The following is a 23,401-nucleotide window of genomic DNA, read 5'->3' on the forward strand; positions in this document are numbered from 1 at the left end:
ACCATGCCAGGAGCTGCTTGTTTTGGAGCCAAGCTTTCAGAAGAGTTTAGCTGCTTTATAGGTACCTCAGTACAGCCTGGATTTCATAAGAAAGCAGCAACACCAGTATCTGTCAGCACAATGGCTCAGGTTTTGAGCACACCAGCACCAAACAGCCTGGGCACTTAAAAACTGACTTAGATGGAGGTCTCTGTGGCATAGGATAGAACACAAAGAAGGAAGCAGAATACGTAGTTCTTGAGAAGTTATTCTGATCTTGGCAAGAAGGGACGGGGAGGTGGCAGTAGTTGACGTGTCTGTTCCCTGTTATTTTCATGAAGGGGTGAATGGCCATTGTTTTATAATCATTTCAGTAGCAGTTCCCACCTAGTGAGGGCACGTTGCTCCCACAAGAGGCTTGAAAACCCCTTCTGAAATGGAATTTTTCCATAGAAGTGCTTCATCGTGGGAACTGCTCTGAGCACAGGCAGGAGGAGAAGCCTGGCAAAATGAGCATTTTCCTAAGCTTCCAAGTCAAAGGCATGTGAAACTGGCTGGGGCAGTAAAGCAGGACCTGCTGGAGTAAGTATAAGAAGAAGGGATTCAAGACCAGTGTGAAGAACTGATTCATGGATATTACAGATCTGCTTTTCCTTTCTTTTGCTGTCTCTTTTCTAAGCTCTGGACCTACAGGACTATCTATTTCATTGCAGTTTGGAAAGAAGGTAGTCCTGACCTCTGGTCATCCCTTTTGACTTCAGTGGACCTATCACATAGCTTTAGAGACTAGGTCTGCTGCAGCTTCCCTCCTACTCCTGAACACTGCCTAACTAACAGCTGCCTTTTTGATTGCCCTGGGGACCAAGCTGACACCTTCATCAATCTGCTTGCATTGCCTCCCTGAGCTCTTTCTCATGTGGTCGTAACACCCATGCAGCCCACTCATGCGTGCACACAAACAGTATTTTGTGCCTGGGTTTCTCCAAACTGAATTTTGCCTCTTCTGTTCTCCTGGCAAAGCTCTGCTGTCTGGCAGGAGTATCGATTCCTGTGATCCTCTCCTGCTGCTCAGTTCCCCTTGCCTTCTGCTCTGAAAATGCCCACTGAGCCTTCTTTCATTTCCTTTCTCCTAACCAGTCATCACTCCATATCAACTGCACTTCTTTAAGGCAGTTTGATGGGGGCTTATCTTGGAGACCCTGAAAACCCAAGAACTAATCTCTGTTGGATCAGATACCTGTTGGCAACTTCCGTGAATGGTTTTCTCTTCTCAGACCCTCCTCTTTCTATCTCCTACTCTATCTACTCTTCATCATTTTGTCTACTAATTCTGTTTCTTACTTCTCGCTTCATTCCATCTGATGGGCTTAAGGGTCTGTGATTCTCTGGATTGCCCTGAAGGCTTTATGAAACTTGTTGCATTTGTCCCCTTGCATTTTTCAGACAGCAGAACTGGTTTAAGCAGTGGGCTAAGCAGGATGATTAGTAGGTCAGTCATCTCAAATTCGGATGCCTTTAGAAGCTGTGAGAGTGTCATTCATCTGCATCTGACAATTTGTGTTATTCATTTTACCCATTTGTTCTCAGATTTGTCCACATTAAAAATGGCTTTGTGATAAGCACCCACAGCCTGTTCTCAGGAACAACAAAGAAAATGATTTACTTCTATGATGACTGCTCTCTCTTTGAGCAGCTCTTTCCATCCCTGCCACCTTTCGCACTGTCAGATCACCTGCTTCTGTACATTTGGAGATAATGTACATTATTATTAGTGGCTGCTGTTACATTGCAGATGGAATTACTTATTAAATCCTTTCTGGCTCACTCACCACCTTCCCCAGTTCTGTGAGGATGGATGAGGGACTGGCTCTCCTTGCACAGGATTTAGCCCTTTGGAATGAGGGGATAGCATTATTAATTCCTGATTTTTGTCTCCATCAATATGTCATCAGGAATAGTGTCATCCCAGTCATGATCTCAAGACGAAAGATCATTGGCATTACACCAGCCTTGCCCAAGTTAACTTACAACACTAATTTGCCCAAGTCAGGAGACAAGGCCTTGTTATGCCAATACAATACTTGGCTATGGAGGCGACGCTGCTCCCCTTTGCCCTCCCTTTGGGCAGATGACCACACTGGCCCTGGAAGCCAGATCTGGCTTCTTCTATCCATTACCCGGGCCGATGTGAAAGCAGCTGGAGAACATCTCTGAAAGCCAGCCAGAGGGTTTGCACACCCCTCAGCTTTGCCATAGGTGTCCTCCCATTCTTTTTGTGTGCAACTAGGATGGTTTATTTCCATCATACATCAAGGTTTTGGAAATCAAGACATCCATTACTCTTGATCTTGAAGAGTAGATTGCAGAGAACACCTTTACAAAGCTACAAATGAGAGACACCTAAAGCTTGGCAGGAGAATACTCAGAAGATAAAACGAAAACTATCCTTTGGACCAGAGACAGACACTTTAAGTACATGGTCATGCCCTTTGGCCTATCTAATGCTGCAGTTACCTTGCAAAACGTTTAATGAGGTTTTTTAGAGATTTACTAGATTCCTTTATAACAAGACTCTTGGGCAAGGGCAGTATGTTTGTCACAGGGCAAGAACCAACCTGAGCGGCTTGTAAAATCAGTCCCAGGTGATTTGAGTTGTCACAAACTCATACGGCAAATTAGAGGGGTGAAACTCTGAAAGGTCTTCCACTGAATTCCCGGGCTGCTTCACCTTCCCAGAGGCAATGGAAATGGACTTGGAGGAATCACTGACCTTGTCAAAGACACTAGGTTTCAGTGCTTTCTTAGCTTCATTAGCCTTTATCACCAATTAATTAAAGACTTCACCAAACGATTTTCCCATTTCTGGACTTATTAAGGAGAAGGACGTTTGAATCTCACCACCTGAGTTTAGATGTCTACAATGCACATATCTACGTCTGAGCTAGACTTTGGATTCCTTTTATAGTCCTATGAAGAGAAAAAAATCATTTTATGGTGTGATTCATACAGCCTATTTTAGGTATGCATTTTGGGTGGAGATAAATTACACCCTGGTTGCTGAGGAAATATGTGATAGTTTTAAACAGGTTTTTATAATTGTCCCATTCATAATACCCACAGGCCCTTCCCATCAGTTCGTTGTTAAAGCAGATGTTTCTCATTGTGCTGGAGGAGTAGTGATAACTCAGTTAAAGACCTTTCAACCACAGCTTCCTCTCTACACAAGCCATTTTTAGTGACTGACATTAGCTGAATCCAAGAGAATTAGCTGTTATTGATGAGCTACCTGCAGCAGAGCCATTCCTGAAGAGCCAGGATGAGAACACTGAGGAGGCACCATGACTGCAAGACTCAACTGCTGCTAACCCACTTTATCATCTTGTATCTTCCCTGTTGAGAAGATGGGGAAGGCAGGCTTTGTACTGAAAGCACAAGACAACCAGCTCTGGTCTGAAGCCCTGGCGATCAGTTTTCGAATCACCCAGAGCTTGCCAATGTAACCTGTTTAGGTCACTCAGCCACCTGAAGATGCTTTTGCACACTCACGGCTCCTAGTCTTCAACCAAAGCAAGGTACCCACACAACATCCAGACATGAAATTGCTTACTCTGGCTAGGAGACAGAGACAGTTGTTAAGCCCATAAGGGGCTGTTTGGTTCGAGGCTTGAGCAAGCCACATTACTGACACTGTAGGTCATACAGGGATTATAAGCTTCTCACCGTATTCTTTTTGACTGGCCTACCATGCCTGGAGGTGTCTTGGGAGCATATTATGTATGCTGAACCCTGCAAATATATCAAGGCTGTAGAACTGGTGAAACCCCGGCATCTTTAATTGTACAAGTGCTTTCTTTAGCTTACATCAAAAATGTAAGCTTACATTTTCTGTCTCTAGGGAATCAGAACAGCTATTTTGCCTTATCAATGAGCTTAAGACAATACACCTTCTACCCTTGCACCTATCCTTCTACTACTAAGGAAGCAGATCAGCTTTTCTTAGCTTGTAGACTTGCTGCCTAATGTGATTTTCTGACTGAAAGCCTCAGATTTCATCCGTGTTTTGGAAAGAACTTCTTTATCCTATCAGGAACAAAAAAGTTACTCACTGTTGCATATTCACTTTAAGGAAATGGGTAAATGGAGAAAATAAACCATACTCTGGGATGATGGTTAGGATTGTGCAGTCTCAATGTCTGGTTATATTTCATTCTGCTTGCATAATTTCCATAGCATTCCTCTATTCATTTATCTGTACAGCTGTCTGGACTAACAAGTTGAGGTCTATCAATTATTTCACTCTCAGTCACAGTAAATTACAGAGGACCAGATTTCTCAGCCAGGCCAGACTGCACTGGGATTACAGCCCCTTCTGGAAAAATCAAAGGAAGTCTTTAAAGCCCAGCCAGATTTTCACTGTTGGGAGTCTCCAACTCCATCAAAAGGAGAGACAGTCTAGACAAAACACCTACAAACTTCACTCCCATCTGAAAACTTAGCTCTTGCTTTTGTGGGGAGCCTTTCACAATTTCTGCTCAGGTCAGCCCAAGGAATCGCATCTTCACTGCTTCAAGTTCTCCCATTCTTCATGAATCCCCATGAAAAAGCACTCCCCTCCCTCTAATCATAGAAAGGTTTGGGCTGGAAAGATCATCCAGTTCCAACCCCCCCTTTCCCATGGGTAGGGGTGCCTCACGCTTGACCATGTTGCCCAAGGCTCTGTCCGATCTGGCCTTGAACACTGCCAGGGATGGAGCATTAAGCAGTTGGAAATGAGGAAGCTGAACTGCTAGTGCCTACATGAGCTGTCTCTGCTAGCAAAGCCAGTGCTTAGCCATGCCTTTCAGGAGACAGGCACCACACCACCTTTGTGAGGGACATGAGCTCCTGTACATACGTAGACTTAATAAAACTAGGAGACAGTCATCTTCTGCCCTGAGCTCATGCATTAACCGGGGAGCCATGCTCTATAGTCAGAATTAATATAAGCAGAATGTAATACAAGCAAAAGAGACAAGTCTTTCAGATAAAATCACATCTAGCCATCAGGCCCTGACACAGTCACTGTCCACTGAGGAAATCATAGCAGTGACTCATTCTGTTGTCTCCAGGATAAACCTGGATGAGCTATAGAATGAGACGGGAACACAGTGCTAACGCAGATCCACCCTGTCTTGAGGTCCCTGTGGTTGACGGGTCTCTGCCCTCCATGCTGGACTAGCCCACTACATCCATGGTTTTCAGGGCTTGTATCTCCCTCACCAGGGAGCAAGCCAGACAGGCAAGTCCCAGCTCCATGCTGGATGGGTGCAGAATGGCATGAGAGCAGAATTCCCTTTCCACCGGATGCACACTGTTAATAGGTGACCTTGCCCTGTCCTGGGCACTGTGCCCTCCAGATACAGGAAAGAAAGCCATTCCTGGGACACAGCTCTCTGCTATGGTCACAGGTTGTTGTTCTGCCTTCCCTCTGGTAGACCCTGCTCCATCTCTGTCTGCAAGCGCTGACACTGGAACGCTTATCTCCATCCCACCAGATTCATAATGGGGCCACTTTGGGAACTTACTCCCAGATGGGTGCAAGACAAACTATCGATTGATATTGAAGGAAATCACAGACAGCACCAAGCCACTGAGAACTTGTTTTGGGAAAACAGAAGCTTTTGACAGCAGGAAACAATTTGACTGCTCCCTCTTGGTGGAAGTTCGAAAGCTCCTGTTTCTGACTTCCCTGCTGCTTGTTCTGCTGTGAACAGTGACCCTCAAGCAGAGTTTTTCTGATTCCCTTTTTTTGACAGATGTAATCCAGTGCAAATCCGCTTGGCTGCAGTACCTGGAAGCTGGGGGATGTGGAGGATTAAGAAGCAGGTAAATGCCAAAGAGTGGGAGAACAGTGCCTGGAATTAGTAAATCACCAAAGACAATGCAGACGAGATGGGTTCATCTATTTAGATCAGTCTCTGCATTCTTGTAGGAGGCAGCAGAGCCAGAGAAATGCAGAGCCTGCACACATCAGTAATAGTGAATTGTTCCATGGAACACTGAATGGGAAGGTTCATTAATTACAAGGAGTTTTTAAACTGTGGGAGTTTACCCTGGCAATGGGCAGGCTCTATGGGCATGCCCAACGTTCTCTGATGCTCTCCCAGATTGGGAAATTGTAAGCAGAGCTTGTGCAAACCTCCCATCTCTGGCTGCCATATGCTGGACCAGTGCCCGAGTGCTCAGTGGTGGTTTTACTCAGTTGTTCTTGGTGCTGGTGGCTTGATGGGGCTCCCACCCTGCCTCTGCCAGAGGCCCAGCTGTGTAGGACAGCAAGAAGGGCAGAAAGGGGTGGGAGGAAGACCCTGGTGTGAGGTACTCTGTGCCCTGACACTGATAAAGGGCTGGGACCTCTTTGCTAGGCTCTGGTGGTGTGTCCTCATGCACATAAAGCCACATGCATCCAGTTTGAGAGCCATCATCTACCCAGTGCTCAAGGGAAAACGCCACCAAGTACAGCCAAACAAGAAGGGATGTGCAGGAGCTCTGAGCTGGGCAGAGCTCCCAAGAACCCTACTGCACACTTTCTCCTCCCCACAGCTCCAAGTAGGGAACTGACCCAGATGTTGCTCAACGTGAAGGAGAGAGGACCTTGCACCATCCCCTTTTGCTCCCAGCTCCCTGGCAACTGCAAGATGTGGGAACCTTTGCCTACTGGCAGCGGATGCTGCTCCAGTGGAAAGCCCTGAGAGCCAGCCCTGCTCCCTCCCTTTTCAGATATGGATCAATGAAGGGATGACCCCAGCACCTCTGGCCCTGTCTCCTGGGAGAACAGCAGTGAAGTGCGTGGGCCATGTCTGGAAATCAGATGCCCTGCAGGTGACTCAGTGGCACTCCCTCTGCTCAAGCACCAAAGTATCTTCTGTCCTGTCCGGACAAGTTGCACCAGCTTGAACAACAGCTAAAAGCCGGCAATATCCCAAGATGACAATATCCAAGAGCCCGGTGCTGCCAGGACCCATCTGTGGGAAACAGCCCTTGCCCAGGGAACATGTGGTGGGCACCGCTTAAGGAATTCAGTGTACACAATGAGACACCTTCCTTGGCATGGAGAAGGCCAGCAAAGAGAAGGTGCAACGACCATGGCAGGCTCCATGGACCTCCACCCCAAAGTCCACAGGGCAAACAGAACTCTGTTCTCACCTGCCCTATGTGAAGTGGGGAGGTCCCAGGTAGCACCCGGCCATGGGAAGGGTAAATGCCAGCACACAGCACCTGCATCACCGCAGGTACCACCCAACGGGCACTCCACTGTTCCCTGTAACTTCTCCCCTCCATGAGCTCCTGCTATGCTGGCACAGTTGCCTCCACTCCTGTGGCCATTGCTCAGTCCTTACCTTCATAGAGACTCCTTTCTCAACAGCTTGGGGTCTGCCTGAGGAAGATGCTGAGCAGTTGGCATTCCTGGCCTCTGTCCTCTAAGCAAGCAGTGAATGTGTCCGGCATCCCTAAGAGCTCTGCAGTGCAGAACCTTTGCCAAGCTCTGATTTTTCTCTGGGTAAAGGCTTCTGACACACAGGTTGTGGCTATCACTAATCAAGGTGACCTGCCAAGTATGACTGTCATGGTCTGATCCTCCGTTGGGTTCAGCTGTGACAGGGCTGACCTCAGCTGCTCTGAAGATTTGTGGTCTGTATCTGCTTGAGCTTTGGGGCACCCCCAGCACCTGCTTATGGCTTGCTGTATCAGAACTGGATTGATTTATCAAGGGTTAGCAGAATCCTGCCCACGACAGCAACAATGACCGGTGTCAGGATCTAGAAGATCAAGCCCAACAATGGGATTAAATAAAGGATGATTTTAATCTGGCTGCAGCCACAAATTCATGCCACAATAACAGGATCTGGGAGCAGAGCCTTGACCTCCACATCAGCCTGCAAAAACCTGCCAGAGAGAAGTACAAGCGGGTGGATGCTGGAGTCCGGCAAATTGATGGAGGTGTGAACTGGTTCTGGCTGGGCTGGAGTTCCTTGTCTTTGCAGCAGCCTGTAGGGTGCTGTGTTCTGGATCTGTGACTGTTGAGAACACTCCAGTGTTCTGGCTATTGCTGAGTGCTTGCACCCCATCCTTGTCCCACTCTGCTCCACCTAGCAGAAGGCTGGGGGTGTGCAAGAAGCTGGGAGGGAACACAGCCAGGACAGCTGATGTGAACCCATCAAGAGGATATCCCATACCATATGGCATCATGCTCAGCAGTAAAAGCTGAAAGGAGGAAGAAGGGGGTACATTCGTGTTTATGACATTTGTCTTCCCAAGTAACCTGTACAAGCAATGAAGCCCTCCTTTCCTGGAAGTGACTCAGCACCTGCATGCTAATGGGAAGTAGTGAGTTATTTCCTTGTTTTGCTTTGCTTGCACACCCAGCTTTGCTTTACCTATTAAACTGTCTTATACTGACCCACAAGGTTTCTTACTTTTGCCCTTCTGGTTCTTTCCCCATCCCACTGTGGGGACGAAGCAGCTGGGGAGGTACCGAGCTGCTGGTTGGGATCAACTCCCATAAGCAGAGAAGCTCTCTGGGGCAAGGCACAGTCAGTCCTTACATTTATTGCAACTCATCCGGTCTCTTGCACTTTTGTCTGGATGGCGACGTTGCAGCCAGAGTGAGAAGCATGGTGGTGGTAATTCCCAAGAGTGGTCCCAGATGGTCCCAGACCATCTCTTCTTTTTCCTGGACTGGAGCACCATGACCCTGGAGGGGCCACTCTGCCTTCCTTTTGGGACTGTCTTACCAACCCACTGTTAAATCCCTAATCATGGGCTGCCTGCAAAAGCAGAGCCCAGGACAGAGTCAGAGGGAGATGCTCTGCTTCCCATCTGCTTCATCAGGAAATACTTCCTGCTCCTGTGGTCTCACAGATGGACGTGGGCTCTATAGTAATAGCCTTAAAACACTGGAGTTTCCCACTTGTCACTGTCTCTCAGTCATGGTTTTATTAGCTAGCACCATTAACCTCCCTCTTTGAGCTGAATCTTACTGTGGATCAAGCCACCAGCCAGCAAGCTCCATAAAAGATGTCCCCATCCACATGGAACCCTGCCCCGTGGGCCAGAGGCAGTGTTCTGTATCTCTTTGGAGGTAACATAAATGATCCCTTGGAGGAGATGCTGTGTTGAGTGAGAGAAAAGGATAAACTATTGGGATCGCAGGGCATTGCTGCCTGGAGTCCCTCTTGTAATGGGAAAGGAGCAAAACCCAACAGCTGTTGACACTGTCAGATGGAGAATAGCATTTTTACTGGAATTGAGAATTGCTGGTGGTTTTCAGCCATTTTCGGCTGAAAATTATCCGTGTTCAAACCAAAGACTTCCTAAAATGAAACATTATGGCTGAAAGCTTTTGAAAATGCCATTCTGGCCTTGTTGTGGGGGACTTTTGAAGCTAACAGCCATGAAATCTCAGCCAGCAGAAACGGAGGATCCAACCCATGGATCCATCTTGGTCATGGGGACACACACATGGCAGCCAGGATCCTGTTGGTCTTTCCTTCTACTGACACAGCCCGTGTGGGCAGACTTCCGTTGTGGTACCATCACTGCAGTGAGTGATACAATCCATTCATTTCTGAACCCTTTCCCGTGGATCCTGCCAGCATCCTCCCTGCCATAAACCAGAAAAGCCTGGGTCTCTGTGGCTAGTAAGCATCCAAACCCTGCCTGCCAAGACAGTGTGATTTATAGACGAAGAGACTCCAAGCCTTTATGACAGCAGAGATGGAGAGGTTCTGCATGCAGTTCGGAGCAGCTTGGCTTCTTGGCTGAAATTCCCAGCCCAAGGTAAGATGAATACCAGCTGCATTCCTCACCATGCTCGCTGCCTTCTAAGGGCAACAGGGATGCCTGCAGGGATTCTGGCTGAGGTGCTCTCCAGCCAAGCCCAGCAATGGCCTGGGAGGGGTTTGGGAGGTCCTTTTGTAGGACAGGCTGATGCCAAGAGTTGGCTCGTCTCAGAGTGATCTCTGCTACCCTGAGTAACAAGCAGGTTTCCATTAACTGCAGCAGACTCTATGGTGTCACCAAGGAGCCACAAGACATTAGACCGTGGTGGCTCTTGCCTTGTCTCATTCTCCGGTGGGTGGTCCCAAGAGAAGCCTTTCTTTTGCTGTCTTCCTGTCTCCACGCATTGCTGCTGGAGGCCTGGTGTGGCCTCACACTGTGAGTGAGACACAGGCGCTTCTGAGGGCTGGGAGAAAAGCTCCGCTTCCCAGTGCAATTGGGAAAGAGCGAGGCAGGGCTGGGGAGCTGAACCCTCCTGCTGAGGAGCCAGACCTGGCTTGTGGGAGTTCAGCAACGGACAAACTGCTGTGCATCATCCCCCATGAGAGCCAGCCTTTGCTCTGTGGCCCTTGTGCTTCAGGTAGATGCCCTGCTCCTGCACACCTGGTTTCACAAGGCACATGGAGTTACAAGTCAGGGGCAATACTGGACCAGGAGAAGACAAGAATTCCCAGGAAGCCAGCATGTCTCGGTCAGGAAGCTTTGCTCATAGGGAAAACTGACAGGATGAGTGGATGAAGAAGGAGCACAATAGCCTAGGACATGGGGAGACCCGAGTCCCAGGGCCTGGCACGCACAGACACGAGTGGAGACCTGCCCAAGGATGCATGGAGTGATCCTCAGGGCTCCTCCAGTTTGCCTGGCTGGGGCGCAGCAAGTGGCTGAGGCTGCTCCCAGACACACATCTGCGGTTTACAGCCCTTCAGAGACTTTTGGCAAACATCTTATCAGGAGAAATGTTTTTATGTCTGGATATTCAAATGCTTGGGATGATCCATTGCTCCAGGGACACCTCTGCTAGTTCAGGGCTGTCGAATATCTTCCTGTCTTTACTTAGTGGTGAGTTTTGCTTGGCACCGCTCAGTTACACAGCTGTGCCCAAGTGCTGGTACCAAGGCTCTGCTCTTCAAGCAGCAGAGTGAGCAGAGCAGCACCCTTGCAGGTGAGGTCTGGTTTGATGTGAATGTCACATCAAGCTTAAGCTGCTGGACATCTCTTGAGAAAGCTGTTTTTTCTAAGGCTCTTGAGCTGATTCTGGAGTCAAAAAGGCTCTGGCTGGCATTCCAGATCCTCCTCTGCTTCTTCCAAGACAACCAGGAATAGTTATAACTGTTATAACTTCCCCTTCCTCATAATAACTATTAAAACTTCCCCTTCCTTATAATAACTACTATAACTGTTGTAACTTCCTCTTCCTTGCAGAGGTTTTGAATTCCCCCTTTTTGTAGCTGCCAGAAACAGCATCAGGTGAGGAGGTTCCTTTGCTGAAGTGTAGCTGGTGGCACCCCAAAGAACTACCAGGATGCAGCTATTTCCTGCACATTTATCTCTGGCAGTTGTTCCGCACCCTTATGGGAAGAGTCTGTTTGGGAGAAGCTGCTCTGCTGCACATATTCCTGGGCACTGAAGTGCTGCCACAGAAACAGCAAGACAGAGGCTTAAGGAGACTGTGAAAGAGCCTCTGTGTACATGAGCCTTGTAGACAGAATTATTCACCATCTCATCTCATATCCACCCTTGAAACGAAAGCTCTCCCAGGCTAAACTGGTTCACACAACACTGAAGGAGAATGGAAGCCTGGATGCTTGAAAAATCTCTAGGTGCATTGATGCAATCAATTCAATCCACTCCCCGGCTTGCTTCAAGGACCAGGTCCTACAGGGTAGGGTTGGATCCAGCTGGAGCTCCTCAGCTAGATCCCCGAAGTGCCACATCAGAGCTAGCCTGTGCCAGCCACTACCAGCATTGCTACCCAAGAAAGGAGAAAGCCTCCTTCAAAGAGGGGTCCAGTTCTAGCAGAAGAGACCTTCCTGCTGCCACCTGCCTCCCGTGCCTCTGGCTCAGCTCTTAGAGACCAGCACCCTGCAGACCTGTCTCTGCACTCTCGTTGACGATAGCCCCTGAAGCAGCAGGGCCAAGGCCTTTTCCCCAAATGCCTGAAGTCAGTGGGAAAACTCCATCTGATTTTGCTTGGGCTTTCAAAGCTGATGGAAATCAGAGCAGATTAAATCCTGCCCCCACCTTCCCCAGGAGAGGCAGCTGGAGCTGCTCACTGGGGGGAAGCCTCATGCTTTGCAGAGCCAGTGACACAGGAGAAAATCACTGCGGGTGCTGCCATGGGGAGTCCCAGTTCAGCGCCTGGCTTCACCCCTGTGTGAATGAGATGTGAGGGAGGAGCAGGGCAGAAGAAACAACTTGAAGCTGATGGCAAAGGCTGTGCAAAGCCACAGACTCTAGGAAGGATCAAAGCTGGTCCCTGTCTTCCTTTGTGCTCTGCTCCCAGGCTGCTCAGGGAAAGGTAGTTTATGGATGGAAAGAGGACGATGAGCTCAGGATGCTGGATCTGGCCCTGTCTCTGTTGGAGTGCAGGAGGATCAATGGGCACATGAGCTCTCTCTCATCTCAGTGACACTGGGAGCTCACTCCAGTTTCCACTCCAGCCCCTAAACCCTGCTAAGAGTCACCAGTTCCTGCACTTCTCATACCAGGCAGGTCAAGCACTAGGGATGTCCCCTATGACAGCTCCAGTGTGCCTGGCAGCAACTGGAATGTCTCAGAAAGAGTGGTGAAAATGTCTGATGGAATTTTTCCTGCAAAAACTGCTCTGGAATAACTCCTCCTGGAGACACCCTTCTGAGAGTTCGAGCAGCTTGGGTTTGGGAATCGTGCCTGCGTGCAGGACTTCTTCCATAAAAGCCCCTGAGCAGCCGGAGCCAGCTCTGCTGCCCCCATGTAGACAAAACCTAATTCCAAGGTGAGATTTCCTTAAGACGTATCTAGTATTTCAGGATCTTGTGGTGTTACTTTCATCTCCAATCCACATATTGCAGCCCTATAATAATAATAATAGTAATAATAATAGTAATAATAATAGCAATAAGGATAATACCTTTTGTATGTACATAGCACCTTTCATCCGAGGATCTAAGTCACAATTACAGCCCCACACATTCCTGTATATTACAGCCCTATAATTCTAAGACTGCTCAAGTATCCAGACTTCAAAGGGAATGTGGATTTCCCCTGCAGCCCAGTCACGGTGCCCAACATGCTGGAGACGTTTCAAAGGTGTTTCGAAGGTGCCTTGGCAGTAGCCAAAGATTGCCAGAAGAGCCAGAGGAGCTCTCTGAAACCAAAAGGAGCCTTCGTGGATTCTTTCCTCCTTTCTCTCAGCCACTCTTTAGACTCCCTGGGAAGTCAGCACAGCCCTGGGAAGAGGGTGATGCTCTGGTAAGACCTGTGTGTCTGTAAAGCGGGAGGTGAAGAGATGGAAACGGCGTGCAAAGGAAAAACAAGAGATGGCACAAGCTCAGCCAGAACCACAGTGCTTCAGTAAAAAGTAAATTCGCAGCACAACGATGCTCCACTGAAAACAGAAGGGGGGAGGAAGGGAGGGATGGGGAAACATTCTGTATTGTTTTGGGAGTCAAACAAAACATTTCAGGGATACCCACAGCAAACATAGGGTTTGGTTTGGTTTGGTTTTAATTGCATGGGAAACCTGAAAAAGAAATCTATTCGTTTAAGCCAAGCCAATCTTTCCCCTCCTTTTTCTTCAATCACAGCTGAACTGGCTGTTATTTACCCCCATAGGTTCAGGGAGAAGTGTGCTAAAAGCTTCCTATAGACAACAGGTTAGATGAAAGAGCTGGGGTTTACAGAAGCCCTGGCCAAGCAGTTGGGTTCACTTCCTCCACTGGGTTCACCAGTGCAGCCCACGACCTCCAACCAGCTCTGCTGCGGCTCCGGAGGGGCACTGCAGTAGCTGCACTGATTGCGGCTGCATCCCTAAGCAAATAGCGATGAGGTCAGTGCACATGAAAGGCAGGATACAAACCCCAGAGCTCAGGTTTGCTTTTCCTCATGTTGTGGTGGAACAAATGGAAAGCTCAAGTATGTTTTAATAAAGTCTGAAAAGGTGTTTTAGCTCGAGAGGTCCAGACATGTGCCTGGAAGGGGCTGAGAGTCTCCAACTCTTCTATAGCACTGTTGGAATCAGGCGATCTCAAGGCACATTAGAGAAGGGTTTATTAGGACTGCTTTAAAGATAGGGAAACTGAGGCACAGGAAAAGGAGAGAACTTGTTTGAGGTGAGCCATAAGGTTGGGACAGAGCTAGAAAACAGCTCAGGTTCCTTGTGCTGCACTCCAGTCCTCTCTATTTCCCACCTCCACCGTAGCAGGGAGCCAAAGCTCATGGGGCACCTGCCTGTTCCCGAGTGTCTTTGTGCCCCTCCATCCGGGAGAATTCCTTTCCTCAGAGCATCTGCCGGATGGTCAGTGGGAGGTGGATCCCTGGAAAAGGACGGGGTCTGCCTCATGGCATCACCAAACGAGCCAGAGCATGGAGGAGCAGGGTTGTTCTCACAGCTCACCTCAGACACACCACACTAACCAGCATGGGCTGCAACACGTTTCCTCTCCCCCCTCGTCAATAAATCAAGGCTTCCAGCATTCATGCTTCTGTCACTAATAAATCTTGTGCTGCCTTACACCACATGAAAGCACAACAATACCTTAACCAACAGGCACTTCCCTGTGCAGGACTGCAGCTGCAAACCCAACCTGCAGCACCAGGACCTGCTGCTTTGAGGAGAAGTTAGAGGTGATAAGTATACAGCAAGGCTGCTTCCGTGCGCCGTCAGGCACCACACGCCGCTGCCAGAGCACATGGAAAACCACGCTGTGACACAGGCACCTCGACCATGTGTGGAAATCACTGACACAGGAAACTGGTGCCTCCGTTACCTGCAGCTGTCATCAGGGTCCAGTCCTGGTTGTGATACCTTTGGCTCTGCAAATCAACATGCCTGACCCAAAGGTCCTTTGGTACCTGGGTCACTTCTCAGGCAGGAGACGTCCTGCTTTGGGACAATACCTGGGACAACAGCTTGGGACAGTATCTAACAACTCCCATGCCTTTATGTACATGGAGAAGAAAGCCTCCCAGTGCAGCTGTGTGACTCTGCACCTCCCTCTTCCCTTGAGACAGCAGCAGCAGGAACACTGTTTTCATGCCCATAGTAAAACTGACTATGAGCACTCAGTGTCACCTTACAGAACACGTGTGGGCATCCTCCCAGCAGCCCTCTCTGCCCCATGAGTGCATCCCCTGCTCCCCCAGCAAGAGGACGCCGCATTTCCGCTCCTCTTCCACCCCTGTGGTTCCCACCTCAGCATGCAGAGCCCTGAGAGATGACACACGTGGTGCTTGGGCTTCACCTTCCCTTTGAAGGAAGAGGAATGTTACTAATTGGTGCCCCACGGGGATGTTCAGCGCTGAAAACTATCCTGTCTCCCCTGGGTCTCTTTGTAGTGGGACCTGTGGCTGCTCACATGAAGAGAGAGCAGGTCCCTTGAGCAGGTCCTACCCTTACAGGTGTGTCTGCCTCTCTCCACTCCCATGGGGGCTGCTTTTCATTTCCAAATCCTTCAAAGAGGTCTAAACAGCTACAGGAAGGACTGCAAACAAGGCAGACGGAGATGGAGAAGTGCTGATACCTCGGGAGACTCCCCTGCCTGCCCATGGAGGGGAGGAGACTGCAGAGCTTCCCTCCTTCATCACTGTCAGCAGAGCTTGTGCTGTGGATCTGGGAGAGGTTTTGCGTTACCCATTCCTGGATCCTTGAGGCAACCCTGCAAGACTGTGGGCATCAACTGAGCCTCACTGTGTCCTGCCTTTGTTCTCCGCCACTCGGGCTGGAGCCTGGCTCTCTTTTGGCTTGGCTGAAACACTGGATGCTTGTGCTTGGTCCTGCTCTTCATGGAGGCTGTTTCTGATCTCTCTTCAGCTCCTACCCAAGTCCTTCTCCGTAACCTCAGGCTCCTCCCAGCCCTGACAGTCCTCCCCTATCCCTTCCTACTGCTTTTCAAGGCACTGCTGCCGTGATCCCTGCCCCGGCCCTGGCTCTCCGGCACCCAGGAAGCACCCTTTGAATGCCGGCAGGGGTCTCAGCATTCAGCTGCTCTTGGTGCCCGTTTCCCCTCGCAGAGCTTCCTCCTTGTGATGCATGAAGGTGGCTCATGTCCCTGTTTTCAGGGTTCCCAAGCAGCTGCCCTCCAACGAAGGGGGGGGGGAGGGGGGGCATTTTGTCCGACAGCAATGAAGGCATTTTGGCAGCCTGGCTGAAGCTTCTGGGCTCAAAGGCAGCAGCACCCCATGCCCGGCTGTTGGCACTGAGGAGGTGATGGGGGTCTCTCACCCCCATGCAATGAGCTGGGAAGCGCCGCGCTTCCCTTTCCCTCCTCCACCCTCCTGCTGCTCCCTGACCCAGGCAGGTGCAGAGGGGGAAAGGCATTTGCAGCCCCATTGCTGCCTTTTGGCACCAGAGCCTCTGCCAGAATCAAAGCGTTTTTCAAAGAAAACCCTAAACTCCTTTAATCGCCAGCGAGAGCTCCTCCCGCACAGATCTAAGGGCCGTGAGCTCAGTGTTTTCATTGCCCCAGGCAGATTTATGAGCTTATTCTTCAAGGAAGGGAGGGAGAGAGGGGAGGCTGTGGCACATTGCTTAGCCTGGGGGGCGGGCAGGGAGGAGAGGGGGAGGATGGAGGAAGGCGTTTGCAGTGGAAGTGCACGACGCTATAGAAAGCCAGGCTCTGCTGCGGCCGCTGCTCTCAGGCATGGCGAGGCTAAGTGGGATCGGATGTAAGCGAGGATGAGCCCGCTGCTGCTGCTGTCCAGAGCGGGGGAGCAGCAGCTCCCTCCCACCCGGCTCCCTGCGAGGCGGTGCCGGGTGGAAGGGAGCGCTCAGACACGGCGCTGCTGCTGCTTCCCATCATCGCTCACCCTGACGCATAGGACCTGGACTGGGGCATCCCCCAAAGCATTAGCGGGAGGGACCGGTCTCTCGTCCACTCCCAGCCAAGCTGCCCTGGTTGCAGTTTGCAGAGCGAAGGAGGAGGGAGGAGGTTTGCTGTCTGTCCACCCCGGAGCACAGCCCCATCCGTGCACGTTTGCTCTGCTGCACTGTGCTGCCTTCCCCATCGCACTCCTTATCCATACACCTGCTCCCTCTTTGCCAGGGAATGCTGCGCTCACTGCCAGCTTTGAAGCAAGTGCAGTAAAGGTCTGGCTGCTCCTTCTCCCTCTTCCTCGTCACCTGCAGCACTGCCTGTTGTAGCTGGAAGCATTTGGGGGCTGCAGCCCATGTTTGTGGACCAGGTGTTGTCCAGAGAGCACAGCATCCCTTGAATCCCAACAGTACCCACACTGGGATAGCAGCAGCCAAATAAAGCAAAACACTGCTGGACCCAAAATGTTTCTAGCTCATCGTATCAAGAGGTAAAAGGAAGCAGAGGTTATGGTGGCTCTGCCACCATAGAGAAGAAGGTGGCTGGAAGATGATGAAACAGGAGGAGATAGGAAGAGCTGTCATAAACCTGAAAGTTCACCTCATTGGAAGTTCAAAGTAGTCAACATTTCCTTTCTCTTGAACCCAGAACAAAGAGCCAGCGAGTCAACACTTAGTACAGAACAAAAGAAATCAATACTGTGTTTTGGAACCATTAGGGTGCTTTGGTAGTGTTGGAGTCCTGCAATGTGAACATTAAACTGCCTCAGGTAACCGTAACACCAGCAGGTGAAAAGATGGAAACAGAAACTTTCCTTTAGAAAGCACCATGAAGTGAAAACACTGAAACCAACTCTCTTGATTCAACGTGTCACCACATCTCCCCTATTCACAGTCGCATGAACACTGCTCCGTTTGCATTAAGCTTTTCCTTTTCAAAGAGATGAGGTATTGCTTAGAAAACCACCCCACCAAATGCAGCTCGAGGACTGACCTCCCTATTCATGGTCCTGTAACTCTGGCTTGGCTCTGAGCACCACTGATCCCCCCAGGACACTGCTTCCCTCACCACTCCTTTGCTCTCCGTTGGGTTCAGTGTGTCCCCACTGCTCTGCCCCGAGCCTTGAGCCCAGGGACACCACCATGCAGCATCTGTGGCATCAGGCTCATGACAGCCATACAGCGATGAGAGTCCTCTGCTCTCTGACTGCTAAACCAGCAGTGCTCTGAGCACTGCCATGGGCCAAGGGATTGGGAGATTCCAGCTGTTGGCTGGGGTGAGAGTTCCATGATGCCTGAGGTGTACCAAAGGCCATTTGGAAGCACATGCTCAGTGGCTGTGGCTTTTCCACATTGTTTTTCAGTTTCTATCACAATCTACTCTCAAGCTGCTCCTGATTCCAAAGCTGCTCAGGTTGGTTTCCTCCTCGTTACAAGCTGCGGAGCACAGGGGTGGGAATTATGTTGCTTCTGGTTAGTTTTCATCTGCCTTCCCCATAAGGGAAACGGCTGCTGGAGTCAGTGTTGGATTCATGACCAGCAGCTCTCCCTGGCACCTGGGCAGATCTTGGTTTGGCACACTTGGGTACCCCAAAGCACCGGTGTTCACTAACCTGGGAGATGCTTCCCTATGGGATCTTCAGCTCAGAGGAGAGCATGGATGACGTGGGGCTCCCAGACTCCCAGTGGGATGCTAAATTCCAAGGAGTGGCTCAAAATGTCTCTGCAAAGCGAGAACAGCCCTGAAGGCTCCTAATCCCATTCACCTCGATGGAAACAGTGTGGGAATGAGAAGCATTTTGTCTGGGCAGCCTTTTGAGATACCTGGTGATATCTGAGAGCAGCCAGGCTCTGGGTGCTCTTTCTCTGCTGCTCTTTCTTCTTTCTCCCAATCCTGCTGTGACAGCAACAGCCCAACAACCTCATCACCTGCCTTGTGCCCCAGGTCTTTGCTGGCTTTCCAGGACAGATCAACAGCATCACTCACAGTGAGCTGTGCAGTGGCTGCCTGGCTTCACTGCAAGGCGTGCATGGGGCCTGGGACAAGGACATACAGTCATCGATGCTTCTAGGGATGGGGCACACAGCAGAGGGAGATCCTGACCCTCCGTGATGCTGTAGGGACCTGGGGACCCTGGGAAAGGGGAGGATGGCTCCTCCAGCTGAGCTTTGAGCCATGGTGCTATTGATGTCTTGTATTCTACAGGTTTGGGTCCTTCATTTTTATCACTTCAGCTGCAGTATCCCCACTGTTATGCATGCTCTCGTCTCCCATATCGCCATATTCCCTGCTCCACCTGTGTCCCAAGCACTGCTCCTACAAGTAAGTTTGATCATTCTTCACAAAAGAAGGAGCAATGTTATTGCTGTCTCTAACTACTGACTGGGACAGTGTAGATAAGACAGAGTGGATGTGCTGACCTTTAGTGCTTCATGGCTGGACTGTAAGGCCAGGCTAAGACACAGTCCATATCCTCAACCCCTCCAATACATCATGCACTAAAGCTCTTTACCAATCCCCATGTGATGAGGCAGGGCGGTTGCTCTGTGCTGCTCCAGAGAAATGGGCTCTTGAAGCCAACATGAGCCCTGACTGAGCTCAAGGATGCTGGCAGGAGCAGTGCAGCCAGCAGGAAGCTGTCACCTAACATGGACAATCCCAGCCGAGCTGCCTGCTTGGGCTCTCTCCAGGGCTGTCAAGGAGACAGCAGCATGTCTAAGTGCCCACTGGAGAGGCGTCCCTGAGGAGAGGTCACTGCTTCTCTCCCATCCCCCTGGCCACAGCTGCGGACTCACCAGGGATGCTTCCGTTGGTAAAGCTTGGATTTGGATGGTGGGGTAAGGTTCGAGTTCAGAGAGGTGCAGGAGTGAGCAAGGACAGGGTTCTTGGAAAGAGACAGGAACAGCATTGTCAGGATGGGGCATGAATGCGAGCTCATTAGTGGGTGAGGCAGTGGCTAATCAGAGGTTATTACGAGGATCCTTTATTTTGCACCCGAGGGAGTCCTGCTCCTTACAGAAAGGAGGACCAGTAATTTCCTTAGAAGACAGGGTATGGAGCAAAGAAGATGGAAAATCTTGGGAGCAGCTTCCTTCAGCTCCATACTTCCCGTTGCCATCACACAGCTGCTTTTCAGCACTTGCAGATCTCCCCAAAATCCTCGGCATTTTTTTACATATCTGAAGGTGATTTCCAAGCCTGGATTCACCTGAAGAACGCAGATCCCTCTCGAATATCCGTCCTTTCTGCAGCATTCGTGCTGATTGGCTTTGAAAAAACAGCCCTGACTGCACACCTTATAACTGAGAAACTAACCTTGCTGAAGGCTGGCCAAGAAGGTGGTGGCAGAAGCAGGGAGGAAACCCTCTGACGTTTCCCTGCTCATCCTGCCTTCCTACCTCTGTCCAATCTTAGCCATTAACCCACCGGCGGTGTATAACAGGCAGCAGATGCGCCGCTTTTCCCTCAGATAGGTCCAGCCCTAAGGGGAGGAGGGAAGCTCTGGACCCTTCAACACCTCCCTGGCTCTCCCCGAGGCGTTTCGCGCCGGGGGGTCCCTGCAGCCCGGCTCTTCCCGCACGGGGACGGGCGGCGCTGCGGGCGCAGCTCCCGCAAATCGCTGTCGTTGGCGCCACCGTGTGAGCGGAGCGGCCGCTGGGGATGGCCCGAGGGACGGGGCGCGCTCCCGGAGCTTGTCCCGGCCACCAACTCGGAGTCACATCCAGAGCTCTGCCAGCAGCAGCCGCAGTCACCGGCAGCACCAGGCCGGGAGCATCTTTAAGCACCACCCGCTGGGGTCCGTGCGCGGGAGATCCGCAGCCCAGGGCTCAGTGTCCCTGCTCCGACCACCACGCTCAGAGGAAACGTGGCAGTGAGAGCCCCTTGACGCCAAGCTGCCGATGTTTCATGCAGTGGAGCTGGCTGCAGCTCCCAGCCCAAGGCACAGCTCCGATGTGCTGCAGAGCCGCAGGTGCCTGGTCCTGTGATGACCGCAAGGATGGGCTGGGTGCTGGGCAGGGCTGCAAAGCTCTGCAGCCCCCCTGCTTACAGCCCACATGGTTTTAACCCCCTGTGCCAAGGTATGCTCAAGAGCCACAGTGACTTTGCACTCATAGGCAGCTGGCTCCAAACCTAGCCCCAGGATGTGTGCCGAGGGGACAGCTCTATACAGGACACACCTCGTGTGACAAGTGCTCTGTGGTTCCTTGTCCCAGGGAAACATAGCTTGTATTACACATTTCAACCATCTTTCATGCTTTCCAGTGAAAATCATCCTTTCCTGTCATATTTCTTTCTCATCTGACCTAACACAGCTCTGGCTATGAAATGGTTGGCACAAGACAAATCAACGCGGTCCTCTGGCAAGCAGGTTGAGCGGAGAAGCTCTTATCCATCGGTGGCAGCTTCAACCCGAAGCTGCAAAGCCCTTCCCGAATGAGTTAGGGTGCTCAGTGTTAACAGCTGAGTAATTGCGCATCAGGAAAATCCAGCAACACCAGAAAACCAGCAGCACGTGTGTGCCACATTGGGACACCAGCTCCTTCTCAGCACCATTGAGCACAAAACGAACACCCCCAGCACTGCCTGAGGACCATCAGTTGTCCTCAATGGCTGTGGTGCACGTAGCTTTCCTTGGCAGCATCTCAGCTGCATCCCTAGCTGGGACAGCCGAGGTCCTCACCAGCCCGCCTGCACAGATGAGGTTGCTGGCTGCAGCACCTCAGTGAATAAACAGATGAGCATCTTCCCCAGCGCATGCCAGGTCCAGCTTGTCTCCCTGAGAGAGGTATTTCCTCTCCTGGTCAAACCCTGAGATACTTCCATGGGGTCCCCTGCTCACCCTAGGGACATCCTCAGTCATCTCTAGTCAGATGGCATCATTGAGACCATCTCTGGGGCTGGAAACAAACACACCAGAGCCCTGTGGCAGTGTAACCCATTGGGGTATTAATACCAGAAAGGATGGGAAATATTCAGATCATTAAGAATGTTAAAGTAAATAAATAGCCAAAAATAACCCACCAAAAGCACCACACCTCTTTTAAGACTTTACTATTCATTTACCTTGGACGCTGCTGGTGGCCAGCTCAACCCAAACCCCATGAGTTATCACAGCTATTGAAATGTTTGACAGAAGGACCCCAGAGCAGTTTGCACTAATTGCTCAGTATAAATACTCCATTATGTTCCCAGACAATCAGAATCTACCCAGCAAATCAGCTCCTCTGATCCACCGTAATCAAGAAGCAAAGCATGCATAACATTGCAATATAAACAGCATTTGCAGAGGGCTGCAGGGAGGAGGGGGAGCTGGCTTAGCTTGGCAGGTCCTGGAGCCATAGCTGCCTTTTTTTTTTTTTGCTCTCGTTTTGTTTTGTTTCTAATTTCCAGAGGAAATTCAATTTCAGGAAAATGTGGCAGAAGCTTCCAAGCTGCAGGAACGCTGCAGCTGAGCGAGGGATCCGGAGGAAGCCTTGCAAAACAACCCCAAACCCAGCAAGGGCTGTACTTACAGGTAAGCTGTGAGAGGGCTCAGGTTGGCAGGGACCTCCGAAAGCCCCAGCTCGGAGCAGTCCACCGAGAGCACGATGCCATCCTCTTCGCAGTGGCACTGGGGCGGGCACGAGGGTGCAGCACCTTGCTCTGCGGGCACCGCCTGGACGCTGGCGGAAGAGGCCAGGAGAATGCCCCAGAAGAAGAGCGTGTCCATCCTCACCTGCGCCGGTGCCGCCGGCTCGCCCCGGTGCTGCGGCTCGGCTGGATGGAGAGCAGCGATCCTGCTGCCTCCCGTGCAGCGGGCAGGGTACCGCCGGCAGGTCGGAGCGTGGTAAGGATGCAGCCAGGGAAGGGGAGGCATTGTTGAATGATCTTGGTTATTGGGTTTCAAGGGCTGGGCAGGGGCGTGAGACGCTCCAATGGGAGGAGTTAAACTTTCTACTCTTTTTCCCTCTCTCTCTCCCTCTCGGAGCTGGCAGGAATTTCATTCAAAGGGAAGAAAGGGGGAAAGAGAGAAAAAGAAACCTCAACAAATAAAGAGCTGTTCAGAGCTCTGGGACCTGCGCTTGTTTGGGTCCAATGCTGCTGTGAGATAGGGCAGGGGAAGGCAAAGCTGGCTCTGACAGGGCAGAGGATTATAACTACAGAGGCAGGAGTACCCAACCAGCCCTTCAAGGGCTCCAGACTTCGGGATGCTGAGATTCAACCCCAAATAAAGCACTCTGTGTGTCTGTGCTGGCTGCTAACCCCCACTGCAACTGGGAAGTCAGGGAGTGAGGAGCTCACAAGGAGCTGTTTGCTGAAGAGACCGTGCCCAGGGCTGTGGGGTTGTCCTGGGCTTGGACCCTCATCCACGAGCAGCCTCCTCGCTGTCCCCATGTGGGGCAGGGGCTGGGTGGGAGATGCCGGGGGATGGAGCAGCAGTGTCATGGTGGGAACTCGGTGGGACCTCTCCAGGGCACTGGGATGTGGTGCTCTTGCAGCCACGCTGCTCGCTATGGTTTTGCCCAGGTCATGATCATGTGTGTGTGTGAGCTGTGATTGCAGGAGCTGCACAGCACTGATGCCATAAGCAGGCGGCTGGTTTGCTCCTGGCCTGG

General features: G+C 51.0%; 1 protein-coding gene across 1 annotated transcript in view; it reads right to left on the reverse strand.

The window, feature by feature from the left end:
* The window catches only part of LGR6 (leucine rich repeat containing G protein-coupled receptor 6), a gene marked incomplete at both ends in the record, with an annotated part of 106,969 nt that extends 84,307 nt beyond the window's left edge, over nucleotides 1-22,662 (reverse strand). Inside the window, one exon of the mRNA XM_080632902.1 lies at nucleotides 22,319-22,662. Within this exon, the coding sequence (XP_080489028.1) occupies nucleotides 22,319-22,662 (344 nt within the window). The remainder of the gene's footprint in view (nucleotides 1-22,318) is intronic.
* Nucleotides 22,663-23,401: the final 739 nt, after the last annotated feature.

Source organism: Psittacula echo (genome assembly GCF_963264785.1).
Source record: "Psittacula echo genome assembly, chromosome: 22".
Taxonomy (NCBI): domain Eukaryota; kingdom Metazoa; phylum Chordata; class Aves; order Psittaciformes; family Psittacidae; genus Psittacula; species Psittacula echo.